The 16,275-nt window shown below is 33.4% G+C and overlaps 1 protein-coding gene across 1 annotated transcript; it reads right to left on the bottom strand.

The window, feature by feature from the left end:
• Positions 1-6,327: 6,327 nt before the first annotated feature.
• Positions 6,328-6,891, bottom strand: LOC137942955 (F-box/FBD/LRR-repeat protein At1g13570-like). The gene has a single exon (XM_068788671.1). It carries the CDS (start codon positions 6,889-6,891, stop codon positions 6,328-6,330), a length of 564 nt encoding a protein of 187 aa, XP_068644772.1.
• Positions 6,892-16,275: the final 9,384 nt, after the last annotated feature.

The following is a 16,275-nucleotide window of genomic DNA, read 5'->3' as shown; positions in this document are numbered from 1 at the left end:
TCATTCAGACCACAATTGGTCATATTTATTTTTATAGAGAAATAGAAAAAGCCATCATAGTTGTGATCGAACGGAAATGGGAGATGCAATGCACGATAGCGCACTTGATTGTCTCATTAGATATAAATCAGCAGTTTGATTAACTGCTATAACTGAGATTTTTCACATCACTTTGTAAGCATTGAACCATACCTAATCTTACCCGGTCCAATAACGATAGGACCGAAGGGGTCAGGTTCGGTTCTATGCCATTAAATTTCTGCTTCCTTCCTAAAACGGTTGCTGAGTCAACAACATCTGTCACGCCCCGTCGTCATGTTCATGACAACCAATTTCCTGGTGTCTTACAAGTAACAACTAATTTTCAGGTTCGTTAGACCAAATTTTACGAGCACATTCAATGACTGCATTGTTTGTTATGGTCAGAAATGTGTAACCAAGAGTTATTTAAAGCAGGAGAGACTTAAGAGCGATGAGAGTAGGGAAAAATAATCAAGAGTGTTTTGTCTTTCCTTTCATCTTCTTCTTTTTCTTCTTTTGCATCTTTGTAAAGAATTGCTGCAAAGATGTGGAACAACATTGCTATACTGCAATCAATCCATTTGTAAGCCTTTTCTCATTGGTTCATCTATTTACAATGTGCAATTCTGATGCTCTCTCCATTTCTATTTGAATCTTTCTTTGTTTTTTTCTTTAATGGTGCTTTCTTAGATCATCTGAATTTCATTTAAGTTCATTTGCTTGCTTATCACAGGTAAACACTACAGAGTCCAACAAGAATTTTACTGGAGCTCCACCATTACCTGAGATATTGACAAGTTGAACTATCCAGTTTTTCAAATTGAAATGCTCAACCCAACCGGTCTAGATGCTGAACTGGTTGGGTTGAGCATTCGATTTGACAAACGTGATGGTTCAAGGTAGTAGCTGGATGGGTTGAGCATTCAATTTGAAAATTTTGACTTCAAGTTGTCTACATCCTTGGATAGATCAAAGAAGTCGAGGTCAAGGATGAACACCTTGGTAACTTCATTCAAGGTGGGGATCCTTGAAAATTGGCTTTTTAGAAACTCTACCCTCGTCAAGTCTATAATAGTGTTATAAATCCATAGGGGTTTTCACATGTTTATCCATTGCCTAGATTGAATTGATGTCATCACTGCACACTTCAATGGAAGAAAAGAGAGTATGTGGTGAATAATATTTTCTGGTAGCTTGAAGATATTGTCAGTCTTCTCAGTGATGGTTCTCTTATGCTGAAAGTTCATTGACCTACTTTTTGTTTGTTATGCACTGCTATTTGTGATCTGAAATATAAAAAAAAAATATTATGTTAGTCAATCTATTTTCTTGGCAAAAACTTGAGTTCAAGTGGACTACATCCCTGGATAGTTCGAAGTAGAAGTCAAAATCAAGGGTGTACGTCTCGGTAGCTTCATCTAGGGAGGGGATGACGTTGAAAGTGGGCTTGTGACAAACTTGGCCCTTGTACCCAAGACTCTTCTGGTTCGGCTTACTTATCTCCATCTTTTCATCCAAAGATGATCAATCTTCACTGCTTTCATTTTTTAGGGATTTGAGACCCTTGAAAATGTAATGAGGCTCCTTTATGCATCAAGTAAAGTTGAGTGAATATATCAATGGATAAAAGAACAAAAAATTTTGATATGAAATCAATATTTTGTAACTCTCCTAATTCTCAATAAAATTGTAAAGACACTTTTTTAGTGTGTAGTAATGAATCTTCTCTGGGATTAATATTTATTCCATAACTTGTCCCCTCAACAGGTTTGTTTGTTGCATTGAAGAGATTATGCGCTACTTCCTATCTGAGGTATTTTACATGTGCCAGGCTCACCTCATCTATATTTATATTTATTTATATATCTAGATCTATCTATATACCAAAGGAACGAGATCGAGAGGAAATAGGAGTTCACTAACATCGCAACCCTTCCTCCCACCACCTCAGCCTCTTAAGCAAAACGAGAGTTAAGTGAAAATCCGAGAGATAACATAAAATCAGATTGATTTTGGATCTTCAAAGAAACGACAGAGATATAAAAGGAAGGCTTATCCAAAATGATTTGATCCCAAGATATAAAGTATAAGTCAGCAGTATACAGTAAAGGGATTTAAAAATGCGAAATGACCACGATTGTCACATCAATCTTCCACCTGTGTAATCAATATCTATTTCCTCCTTGAGGTAGATGTGAGATTTGGCACTGCTTTCTTGTCTTCCTATGTTTTTTCTTGTTTCTGGCACCGGGAACCAGCTTAAAGAGTGACCTCCCCCATAAAGTATGAAGGGGAATCACGACACTGCCCAGGCGAACGATAATCAATATGGTTGTGAAGACTTTGATCATTTTTGGCATCTCCTTCCGAGGAAAGACTTGGGCCATCGCAGAAAGTATGCAGGTGCTTCACTTGAGTATTTTTTTTATTGAATTCTCCTCATCTTCTTCATAATTGTTCTTATTCTTGTTTATGATCTTACAGATTGCTATTTTGCACTGAAAGTCTGGAGTGCTCAGAAGGTGGGAGCATCAGCTATTTTCATTGTGGATAACACTGAAGAATCGGCCAAATATGTGCACAATATAACTAAATATAACTATCCCATCTATTTTTGTCAGCATAAGTTTTGGCGACCAAGTGAAAAAGGCTCTCAGCATCGGAGAAATGGTTAATCAGGTGTCTCTGCCTGTGATAACTGGATGGAAGAAATGTAAACTGTGATTATTTTCTCTATTTATATAGTTCATGAATCTGAAGGCGCATACCGTTTGATTGCGTAGAATGCAAATCGAATATGTCTAAATTATTTATACAGTTCGTATGATTATTCTTTCTGTTTCTCTAGCTCAAACTCTAAATTAAACTGATGAGGCTATTATAACATTCTCTTTAATAAGTACTTCTTTATAGTTTTATGGGTTCTCACTTGCGTGGGACTATTACAATTAATTGCCAAAGAAAATCACTTAGGCTGTATTTGGAACACTATAAAGTGGAAAGAAAAAAAAAGGAAAAAAATAGAAAGACAAACAGAAAATAAAAGAAAATAAAAATATTTTTTTCTCTTGTTTGGATGCCCATGTAAAATGAGAGAGAAAATGAAAGAGAAATGTGGTTTCTCTGGTTTTGATGCACATGAAAAATGAAAAAAGAAAAGAAAATTAGCAATATTTTAAAATTTTGATTATTAAAATTCTCTCAAGTTTCTATTTCTTTTTTTCTCTCCCCAAATTCCATCATTTTGTGAGAGAAAATTTATCAACTAAGAGAAAAAGTGTTTTTCTCTCTTATTTTCTTTGCTGCTTCCAAACAAACCCATAGACTGTGTTTGGAACACATAAAGTGGAGAGAAAAGAAAAGAAAGAGAAAGAGAAAGAGAAAGAGAAAGAGAAAGAAAAAAGAAAAGAAAAGAAAAGAAGTTTTTTCTTTTGTTTGGATACCCATGAAAAATGAAAGAGAAAAGGGAAGAGAAATATACTTTCTCTTGTTTGGATGCATGAGGAAAATGAAAAAGAAAAGAAAATTACTAATATTTTAAAATATTGATGATTAAGATTTTCTCTCAAGTTTTGATATCTTTTTTTTTTCCTCCCCAAATTATATCATTTTGTGAGAGAAATATATTAATTAAGAGAGAAAGTGAAATTTCTTTTCCCTCAATGATTATGTTGAAGTTATGGAAAAGAGAAAAACTTCATAGACTTGTTGTAATCAGAGTACAAGAACCCCAATTTATAATAGAGGAAAGTAGTAGAGTCCAATTACAATTAAACTACCCTTGTCCCAATTACAGCCAAACGCTAACACTTAAAGATAAGTCCTAGCTTAATTAAATAAATCAACAAAAATAGAAGACTAATATAACTAAAACACCCTTAAACTAAAAATCTTCTATGAGACATCCTTCATAATAAATTTTGGCTTTGTAAGACTACTTATTGTGAGAGTCATGTAAGAGGCTTCCATATCTTCTCTTCAACAGATTCCTTGCTGCCAAACAACATAAAATAATTTTCTCTCTCCTTTTATTTTCTTTTCATTTGTTTTATGGGTTCCATACAGGGCCTTAGGGAAAGAGAGAGAGAGAAGGCGCAATCTAGGGTTCTTTAAAGAATGCACTCTTTTGTGTTAATGTGCTCAAGAGAAAGTACACTAGAAAATAATTTTGTGTGTGCTAGAATGCTCTTTAAAAATATAATGGAAAGTACAAAAATAATTTACTAATAAAATACTTTTAAGTTAAATATTTTATATCTTACTTAATTAATAAAAAAATTAAACTAAAGTCTTATATTAAATTAAATATATCAAATAAATATTTATCATAAAAGTACCAAAATACCCCCATAATTAAATGTTACTTTTATAATATTTAATTTCTTTGTAAGTTATTAAATAAATATAATATTAAAAATCATGAAATCATATAAATACATAAATAACCCTTTGTTGAAATTCTAACCTTTTTTTTTCTTCAAATGATTAAAATCTAACTTGGATCTATGTGCCTCATCAACTTGTTTTACTTGTCGTTGGAGAAAATGAAAACTTATGGTTTTAAAAAATAACCAAATCTTCAAATAGTGGACTTTAATGGAAAAAATGTCTCTTTTTATTAAAAACAGACAAGTGTGTGTCACAACACAAGTAGATTCAAAACAAAATTGGTTGAGTAATGAATACATAAATTGCTGACAAACACCTAAAAATGATCCTGATGCTAAAAATGATTGAATAATAAATACTAAAATTACTGATAAAAACTTAAACAAAGAACCTAATAATGATCCTAAATTTTTTGTTCCCGGAAATGAAATTCTATTCTATGTCATTCACCCGATAAATAGAATTATGAGCTTCTTTCCTCGTAATCTCTGATGCATTTTCTTCTTCATGATGACGAGTAGAGCAACAAACACACTAGAAAGCTACAAAATCTTTTCTACTATGAGAGAGAAAGAACAATCAAGTCAACTCAGCATGGCATCTTCCCTTCCTCGTTATCTCCTTGGTTTGAGAGGACAAAGTCTGATTTAACCAAAATTTAATACATAAGTCAGATTTAAAGACACGAGACAACGAAAACCCAAATGCAGATTCAAATTCTGTTTTCAATAGATCTCGAAGAGATCTGAAATAAGGAGAAGAAAAATCTGCTCAACTATTTCCCCTCATTGAAACCAGCGATAAAAGCATGTTCAAAACAAAAGGTGAAGATCTATACTTTCTCAATCCAATCGAACTCAACAAAAGGAAGTGATCCCACATCCACAAAAAAAAAAAAAAAAGCAAAACAAGTGAACTGAACTTAATAGAAGTCCAAGGAATGCATTTCACCTTTAGAAGATAAGTGCCCGTGCTTCAGTAGTTGGACCACTGACAATTGCTATTTTTCATGTTCTTGGAGGACCTGGGAATATAAGAAAAGTGCAATGCAAACTTAAAAAAATAGTTAACTTCAAGAGGATTTAACAACATAATCATTGTAGTCACCATACAATAGAGTTGCAACTTGTCATATGCACACAATCAGGCAAGAGTGACGAAGCAAAAATTTTCACTATCCCATTTTTGAGAAAAATTTTCTCCTTCGTTAAATACTAAAGGGTCAGATTCCTATATGTTGGCACTAGAAAAAAACTTCAAGAGGGCTCTAGCTGCCTCAAAATGTAAAACATTTGCATGACTAATGCACCATAAGTCATCTTAGTGACATGACATTCAGTTATATCATTTTATCTAGATATCTGATAAACAGATGAAAAATGATGACTCCATTGACTACTTCTGTATCACGGGTATGACTCGTCGGTTGAGAAAAAGTGATAAATTGAGCAAGCAGCCAATGAGGGGTTCCTCTTAAGAAAACAACCAAATTTATCTCCTCTTATGTCATGCTAGTGGAAACAAGAAGTCAAAAAATAGGAGAAAATTATATGATTACATGACTAGGACATTTATAAAAGTTCACCTGTATATAGATATTTTTTTCTGAAGGAGAAAAGGACAAAAGGGTGTAACTGAAAAAATTAGACATCTTAGCTTGATCAACTCCAAATATGTAAAAGAACGTCATCCACGTGACCCTTCAGCAAGAAGCATCATAGACAAAGAACTAGTCAGGTTGACCAAACCAGAATATGTATTTTTACAAAAACAGAAATGGGCAGATGGAAACGTACCGGATGAGTACTTGTGACTTTAACTTCTAGGGAGCTTAAATGTGAAAGCTTCGTCAAGAAATTCTGCCAGAGATGCAACTCGTAGTTAAGCTCATCGTGGGTGAGCAGTAGGGTAGCTTCATTATGGAGGAGCATCATTGAAAATAGGCTTGTCACAAACTTGACCCTTGTGCTTAAGATTCTTCAGGTTTGGCGTTCTTATCTCCATCTCTTCAAAATCGAAACATGACTCCAATGTTAATATCTTCAATTGAAGATGATCAATCTTTACTGACATCAGGGAGTCACAATAACTCATAGTTAAGTCCTCAAGAAGAGGGGACCTATGAATTATCTCACTTAATTGAACACCATTAATTGTCACACCATAGAGAGCAACACTTCTTAAGGTTTTGGAACTCTTGAAATCATGTGGAGACTCTAGTATGCACCAAGTTAAGGCGAGAGATGATATTGATAGACAAGCGAACAAAGAGTTTGGCATTCTGAATGTATTCATCCCCCACCGGATATCATCATCATCTGTCGAGTCAGAGTGCCTTACATTTCCACTCAAATCAAGCACAAGTTCTCCAACTCCACACTTCAATGGAAGAAAAGAGAGTATATGGTGAATAATATTTTCTGGTAGCTTGCTAATACTGTCTTTCTTCTCAGTGAAGGTTCTTTTATGTTGAAAGTCCATTGAGTGACCTTCTGTTTGTTATGCATTGCTGTTTGTGACCTGAAATAACAAAAAAAGTATTGTGTTAGTCAATCTATTTTTTGGACAAAAAAATTGCAAAAATATATTCAAAAGCTTTTTTTTGGACAAAAAAATTATACATATATCAATTGCATTACAAGGAAATAATTTGTCCATTTGTTCACTTAGGGATTAATTATGAATGAATCTCGTTAACGAGATTAATCATTGCTTTTTGTTTCAAAGGCTCTACAATTGCCAATCACAATTACCACCTATGATTAGTCTCTACCCCAGTTCATGTGGAACAATGCTTTGATATTCAATGATACCTATTGTAGGAGAAATAAGGGGCTTTTCAGTTTTTTTCATTTCATTATTTGGAATAGATGGCATTCAAGAGAAAAATTTCTCTATGTGGATAAAGACTTTTGTATTTGTATTTTTTTTATATTTTTTCTACAAGTTACAAATTTTTCCATAAATTTAAACCAAAGGAAAAAATTTAGCAAGAAGTTCAAGGATTGCTATTTGATTTGGGAAATCTTAAGATTCAACAATTAAAGTATCAGGATCTAACATAATAATAAAATAAGAAATTAAAAATAAGAACAACATAAAAATTGTTTATGTAACAATTTATGAAGAAATGTCATCTGGATAATTTTGTTTGAAGATACTAATTTTCAGCTTTATGGCTATTTTCCATTTTGATGTGAAAATTGGATAAGGTTGGAAAGAGCAGCTACAAAATAATTTTTTTCATTACTAATTGATGCACAATTATTTTGTGTAACTAACGTCAAACAAGAATACCATAAGTATGGTAAATGTGTTTTTTTTAGCAAAGATATGATGCTACAAAAAGGAAACAACAAAAAGTTGACATAGTGGGTAAGATAGTATATATTGGTATCAGGTAACATATCGAATAATATTCGATCTGATACATACTGTCTGCACCATGTGTTGCACTTTATAAGACATGTATCATCTTTCAGGGCTCTACGATACCATATATCCAATAAGTCTCATTGGATATGTTATATGTCTTGGTGATATAGGCATCCTTGGGTAAGTGGACCAAATTAAGGAAATCCAAAACAATTTAAAAGTGCTTGAGGAAAGAGAAGATTATGTTCAAATAAAAAATAATTAAAAGATAAAAAGAGGCAAGCATAGATGTGGCCAAGAGGAAGTAAACCAAAATTTGCATATGAGTTCTAGTAAAATCACAAAAGTTAAGCGTAATAAGTTCTTATTGGAAGTAAAATGTGAGGAGCACGACTATGTCAAGATTTAAAAGACAATATTTGGGAAAATCTCATCATGGAGGCACAAAGAAGCTTTATGTCCATGACAAATGAGGTGATAAGGAGTGGTTTCAACTCAATATTGTCACAATAAACTTTGTTTAATGGGTGCATCTTTTCACAATTAGATTATTGTCTATTTCATATTTATGAAAAGATGATTCTTGAGGCATTAAATCCTCGTGTTAAGTTATTTTATGGTGTTTATATGTTCATAATTAGCTTTAAAATATTTTAATGCAATTAGATCTAAAGGGGGAATCAACTAGGGGAATAGTAATGCTTCTACTAACAATTAGTTATCAATGGGAATAGTAATGCTTCTACTAACATTTTTTCTTAAAAAGGACACAACATGCATTCAATTTTTAACGAAGGGAGTAGTAGGCAAGAGGAAAATGGAGCTGGTACAATCTATTAGGTCCAATGAGGGATAAATCTTGGGGGGGGGAGGTGTTGGGCATTCATGCCACTAAATTGACAACAACAACTAATTTACAAAAATTCATCTTCACTTAGATTTACAATCACAAACTAGGCACACAATCTAGACCATTAAAGGGGTTTCTAGAACCAAAGTAGACTACACAAGCCTAGAGCTTCACAAGGATTTATAATAACTTATTAGGTACTAGCCTAGACTTAAGAATAAGAGTTTCAAGAGTGCTTGGCTACATGAGGACTTATATCACACAATCATAGTAGCAATGCTTCACAACGTTTCTTTTTCAGCCACACATGGATGCACTCAATGAAATTGAAGTTAGGATGGTCTTGTCTACCCAATGCCTGACCCAATTTACAAGGGTTACTTGCTTCCTAATTGGTAGATTTTATAATCTAAGAACAAATAATAAACACAACCAATTCTATGTATCTATCTATGTAAGAAAATCTCAAATAGTCTTTAATGATTAGATTTCAAAATATAAGTCCAAGGTAAATCTTGGATTGGTTTTTCAAATCAAGGGTTGTACTCAGCTCAATGGAATCAATGGTTTGAAAGTATAGCTCATGCGTAGTAGTAGTCTAAACTTCAGTGATTGATTTAAAAGTACAATGATACTAGTTTAGTATTCTCAACTAAATACAATTTAAGATTTAAATGTAAATGCATGTATATACTTGAATTTTAAAATTCTACCCCAAACTTCTAATACTATGTAAAAACCATTTTAAATACCCTAATAAATCAACACACAAGAATATATAACGTGATTACAAAATAACAAGCTCAAACAAGGGGCTGCAAAACTAGTTTTGAGTGGTAACCATTCAAACAATCAATCGAGTATTGATTCAAATATGATCTTCGAATCAATAGGCTCACATTCAACAATCATAGTTCTAACTATTTAAACAAAATTTAAAAGAAAAAACATTGATACTATTATCTTTAGGAGGAAATACTCAAGTTCAGGTTTTGACATCCTTTGAGAGCTTGAGATGGTTAAGTATTCTCAACCAAATAAAATTTAAGATTTAAATGTAAATGCATGTATATACTTGGATTTTGAAATTCTACCCCAAACTTCTAATACTACGTAAAAACCATTTTAAATACCCTAATAAATCAACACACAAGAATGTGTAATGTGATTAGAAAATAAGAAGCTCAAACAAGGGGCTGCAAAACTAGTTTTGAGTCGTAACCATTCAAACAATCAATCGAGTATTGATTCAAATATGATCTTCGAATCAATAGACTCACATTCAACAATCATAGTTCTAAGTATTTAAACAAAATTTAAAAGAAAAAAAATTGATACTATTATCTCTTGGAGGAAAGACTCAAGTTAAGGTTTTGACTTCCTTTGAGAGCTTGAGATGGTTAAAACCTCAAATTTGAGTCTAGGAGCATGAGCACTTCAAAAAATTTCTTTGGTAGCATGTTGAAAAAAAGTTTGTGAGGGATATTCTTAAATAAAAATCTCTCCAACATTAAAAAAAAAACCATTAGAGTTAGAAAAATGATATTTTGTCACTTAGAAAAGCAAGGTAAAAAATAAGTCCAAAAAAATCTAATCAAATACATATTAAATCCTTTTTTATTACAAAACATATTGGTATGTCACTTATTGATCATTTGGGAGTGCTGTAACATCCAAATCTGGGCCTAACTTTTTGAAAAATTGAATTTTTGAAATAAGGGGTCGACTCTTGTATTGGGGCCAAAATCCTGTTTTGAAAATTTGGCTTGTTTGAGAGACACATGTTGTTGATCCCTTCTATGGGGTCGTCTGCTTTCTTTTTAATTCACTCATAAGTAACTTAATTGTATGTTGTCATAAAAATTATATCCATGAGGATCTTGAGACCGGCACATTCATCCTATTGCTCATGTGAAATGATCCTTCTTAACTAAGTTATTTTGGTCGGTACTAATTAATTAAGCCCCGAAGGTTCTAGCTAACTACTATATGTAACATAAATATGCCTAAAGGTATTTATTTATCATGCGTTGTCTCAAGTATATCTAGTTGAGCTTTCTTAACTACATTATTTTGGAGAGTACTAACTAATTTAGCCTCAAGGATACTGGATAACTATTATAAGAAACATTCGTATGCCAAAAGGTATTTATTTTGAATGCTTTCTCACAAGTAAAGTATATCTAGCTTTAAAACTGATTTGGTAACATAGAGTTCATTGCTTCCAAGATTCTTTTGTGTGATTAAGGGCATACGTAGAACTGATATTTGGTATCACCCACAACTATGATCGCTAGGAAGACTTGTGCACGTAACCTGTAAAACAAAGTAAGCTCAACCCAGGAACATCTTAACAGAAATCAAGAAGAAAGCCAACGTTGAATCTTATTTCATTACAAAACTAATTTTGTCCCACCATATGCTCTTAGAAGAGCTTCAATGACTTCTGGACTTACAGAAGAAGAAACTAATAAAGAAAACGAATAGGGAATAGGTATTACTCTGGATGCCCATTGCTGCTGAAGAATACCTCTATTTATAGGTGATTTGCAGCACTGAATCATGGAAGACAGCTGGGAGGCAGCTGCGGAAATGAGAGATAGGAAGCTTCCTATCTCTTTTGGCGCCAATGGAGGCCTTTAACTACAGCGACGGTCAGTACAAAGTTCGCCTTTGTTTCCCGCTACTTCCATTAATTCCCTTTCACACTTGGGTCTTTTAATTTCCTTTCATTTTTTTTATCTCCCATTCATACGCTCCCCGGACCTCGCCGCCAAGGGGGCCAGCCCCGTTTGACCCCCGTCGGGGCTGGCGCCCCGAACCCTGCCTTCATTTTATAATTTCTTCACACATACCATTGCGGTCACAATTTGACCTCATCAGCGTCTAAGCCGGAAATGCTAACTAATTTACTCACTATCGACATCGGCGCTCCACATAATTGGGGGCCAGAGAAAACATTAGATTAGCAGTAACTCGTGAGTGGTGAGCATTGACACACTAGCATGACCACCCCCGAAGGAGGGACCTCAACCACCGCATACTCATTTGATTTTTTTATCTTACTTTGACCAAAAATTAGTGGATTAAAATTTGATTTGGAAGGGTTACTATTTAAGTGTCACTCAGACAATTTTGAATATGGAAGTCCACAATTTCCATATCCTAAAGATTGATTTGGAGATTTGATTCAACAAGTAAATATATTGTTAGATCGGTGGTACACATGATTAACTTGCATGGTCTAAGATGTGTACTACATGTTGAGTACGGTGAGTCTTGTCTTGAATTTTTCAAGAAAGCAACTTGAAATGGTTTTATCAATCAATTTAAACCAAGAGGATGTAAGCCATCTGTTGTGCCCTTTTGGAATTGATAATATGGGTCAACAAAAAGGGGGCAATTCAATGAAAATTAGCACAACACTAGGTATTATATTATTTCAATATATCTTGCATTAAAGGCCAGATTGAGCTACCGTATTGCAAGTTTCTCAAGAGTGTGCTTGCTTTGTTGAGCATATGCCATTTGGAAAGAAATTTTATCAATGTTGCCAATGATAGAGGTGGACGACACATTGACTTTACTTTAAGATAAATTGACTTAACTACCTTGTTATGTGAAATAAATAATTTCTTCTCTCAAGTATCTTCTTTCTCCATCTAGATACTCAAAATGGAGTTGTATTTTCTATGCAGGCTACCAGATTGCAAGCCGCCTAGGAGTGTGATTGTATTGTCGAGGTCTTTGATGTTTTTTGTATCGGCTGCAAGTGACTTCAAGATTTTGAACCACTGTGGAGAGTTGAACTTCTTTGCTTCAAAAAATTTTTAGAATTTTAGTGATGAACCGGGTCCTCTTGTTAGGAAACTCAAGAGTTTTATCTTCCATGCAACTTTTGCTAGAAAAAAATATTCCTTTGTGACTAAGAAGAGAAAAATGCAATGACAAGAACACAAAGTTTTCATTGTCCTTCTTTCGACCAATGCATTGGATCGAATGACTCTAATACCAATTAGTTTGGAAACATAGATTAGGCTCAGACCCTTATAAATAAATCCTAATTTTATACAAAATAGGCTAGTATTTTAGTGCCAAATACAAAAAACAAAAGCAACAATTTTGGGGTTTATCATCCCGTTGCACATTGCTCCACTTAAAAAACATAATTTGAAGAATCCAAAAAAGGGTTGAACAACCCTGAGACAACGAACCCTAGCTAGTAATAAAGCCATTGACATTGTTAGAAGAGAGTAAAGTAGAAGAGAGGAATAGAGTGTGGTACACATGATTTTGGTGTAAGAAGAGATTGAGATAGAGATTGAGAAATAGTAGGAGAAAAGAGAGGGAAAAGGTTGGATAAGTATTTTAGGATAGGAATTCGTGTTGAATATTTATTATTAATCCTTGCATTTCTAAGTACATTACAACTGAGAGAAAATGACTTGCACGCTGGAGTAGTTAGATATTTTAGCTTATGTCCAAACCTTTTAATGTTTGGTTTAGTACTCCATGGAAGAAATACTTACCTTCACTCAAATTTCATGATAAAATATCCACTAAAATGAAAGACACAACCCAATGATATTTTTGCCATCTCTAAATTTGTATGTAGTTTTAGTCAATCAATTAGGGCAAGTCCAATTTCATGAATCAATTAGAGAAGGTCCTAATTAATTTAGAGATTTGCATTATTGGACTTGCTCTTATTGATTCACTTCATTGGACTTAGTTTCTATATTGGACTTTTCTAAGTGATTCAATTTGAAAAATCTACAAGCATGTGTTTTTGAATTTATGAGTCACATAAGACGTATAAGTGCCTTGATAGTTTTGCTCCTCAATGAGAGACCATGTTTTCATATCCAACAAAATATTTTGCTCCATCATATTGAAAACTTTGAAAATGGCCTTCCACTTCTAATGATCAGTTAAATTGTGAGGTCAATCTGATGGTGCTCACATCTGCACTGGAAATGTCACTTCAATTGCTTACGGTGGATCTATAACTATTGGTCAAATTTGTAGCTATAGGAATAAGGCTGCCATATACTTCCATTATTCTAGTTATCCTTTGATGAAACATATTGCATCTTCATCTTGGCCTTCATGATTGGAACACCTATCATTCACAGTGGCAAATTGAGAGTGTTAGTCCTAGTATACAAAATGGCTTGACTTTGTATTAACTTTTATAAACGGAGAGAATATAAGCTATTTAGTCCCGAATGGTTGAGCTCACTTCAAGAATGAATAGTCTCATTCTCAGAGAGATTACATTGGGTTAGCATGACTAAACATCCCAAAAGATTAGTTTAATGAGGATCCCAATATTGATTTGGCTTATTCGTTTGACCAATATTCTGACTCTTACTAAACCATGAAAGAGTAGAAGACATAAGAGATATGCTTTTTGATTGGTTTTAAGGTAGAGTTTGCCTCATGATCAAAGGTATACTAGGAAGAATAGGCTGATGAATCCCAAGAGATTTTTTGGATTAAGTCATTTGGTGCCTCAATGTTGACTCATAACATCATGTGGTTGAAGTAGGTCTCAAGGTGTTTTTGTATGCTAACTCAAGTGATATATCGGTTTGGTTTAGAATATTATGAAATAGTTTTTTTCCTATCTACCATTGGTGTTAAAGGGAGAACTATGAGGAACCAACTTGCATGTGAGAGGACTAGGGTATTCCTATCTATCATTTGGCGACTAAGTTAGTATGGAAGAACTACAAACTATAGGGAAATCCTCCTCTATACAAGTTATAGTACAAGGTTTCTAAACAAAGTGAGATGGGGATGCATCACTAGGTATGAAGCAATCTCATAATTTTTTCAAGCATAAAATACTATTAGTTGCCATTTAGCAAGTCAATCTTAAGTCTTTCAATTTATTAGCTTGAATGCGAAATTACTGCTTCTTCTAAAAGCCCCTCCTCCCCCCTCTCTTTTCTCTCTCTCTCTCTCTCTCTCTCTCTCTCTCTCTCTCTCTCTCTCTCTCTATGGAAAAACTTCCACTAATGGACAAAGGTTTTTTAATCAAGAAGATAAAAACTTAGTTAAAAAAGTCAAAGAAAAAATCCAAAATTTAACTAAATTACTAATGCCCTTAGATTCTGATTACATAATTATTGAAACTGTTGGTAGCAACATTGGCTGGGGCGGTGTACTTTTTTCCAAACCCCACAAATATAGTATTAAAGAAGAAGAACGTGTTTGTAGTTATGCTAGTGGAAAAGTAAAAGAAAAAGGAAATTTGAGTAGCATAGATGCAGAAAATTTAGCAATTATTTACTCAGAAGAATTTCTGCTTTTCATTATTAGTAAAAATGTATTTGCATTAAGAACTGATAGTGAAGCAATAGTAAAATATTTCCAAAGAAGCAAAGAAAATAAGATAAGTAAAAGAAGATGGCTAAATCTTGTAGTTATAATTACAAGAAATGGATACAAGATAAAATTTGAGCATATCAAAGGTAAAAATAATAGTCTTGCAGATACATTAAGTAGGAGATTTTTTTATTCGTCCTTGGTTAATTGAACAGATGGATCCTTCAGACCAGATGTCCTCAAGATCTTCATCCTCCAGATTCAATAATTATGGACAAGAATTTTTAAATTTTGGTGATAAAAAATTAGTAGTTTTTCCTAAATCTAATATTACATTTAAGACTTTACCCCATATTTCTGTTGGCAAAGAATAACAATTCTTATTAGACAGCTTATGGCTTTCTTATCAAAGAATTCCTACAGGTCAAAAATACATTTTAGCCAGTATTAATAGTTTATCAAAATATTTTTGTCAGAAAAAGAAAAGTTTTAATTTTTAAGTAGTTTTTATTGGTAAAACTCTGGGAGTTTTACATTCCTGGACTGAAGTAATAGAAAGTATTCAAGATTTTCAAAGACCTATTTATAAAAGATTGAATAATTTACAAGAAGCCTTAGAAGCTGCTAAGCTCAGAATAGGAACTAATTATTATATAGCCTCATCCTTATGATTTATGAGAGAAGACCATGTATCTTATGGGATTGCCAAAGATACTAGAAGAATTTTTTTTTTTTTTATCACTGTGAAACCCTATCCAAGACCATACGAAGACTCAATGAAAAGAGAAGGTTACTCCAGGAAAAGAATGATTTTCAGAAAGATTACATAAAAATCATTGAAGAAGAAAACAAACAACTCAAAGCAAGATTAACAGGTACTTTTTCTACCTAGATACCTACTAGTGAGGGTAATTCACTAGCTAGTCCAGCTCAAATGGTAGCTGGTAAAGACACATGAAATCCGTTGACGGCTGGACATTTGCCAAAAATGTCAGAAGAAAAGAAGAAAGACAAACAATAGAAAGATCTAGAAGATATTAAAAAGATGATAAAAGAATATTTTCCAGAATATCTTAAGGAACAAGGTTATGAGAAACAAGACTTTGTAAAACGTTTGTATTTTTCCTTTTTGGGTTTTGTTTAACCTTAGCTGCACACTTGTAAAGATTATGAGATAAGTCATTGACAATGGGGCCCAATGAGCACCCGGATGACAATCTCTATCTATTCCGTGTCGGCAATGGTTTGTCAATAAATACCCAATTGTAAGTTATAGAAGATATGATTGAAAAACCCCAGTTCTTGCA

Source organism: Aristolochia californica, unplaced genomic scaffold (genome assembly GCF_029961685.1).
Source record: "Aristolochia californica isolate CCGP_79_NKW_82.1479 unplaced genomic scaffold, dmAriCali1.0.hap1 SCAF_10, whole genome shotgun sequence".
Taxonomy (NCBI): Eukaryota; Viridiplantae; Streptophyta; class Magnoliopsida; order Piperales; family Aristolochiaceae; genus Aristolochia; species Aristolochia californica.
The sequence above is the reverse complement of the archived record's forward strand: the minus strand, read 5'-3'. Positions and strand labels throughout refer to the sequence as shown.

Excerpts from the sequence above, each read along its gene's own strand:
- LOC137942955 (XM_068788671.1), bottom strand. The coding sequence starts at position 6,891 with ATGGACTTTCAACATAAAAGAACCTTCACTGAGAAGAAAGACAGTATT.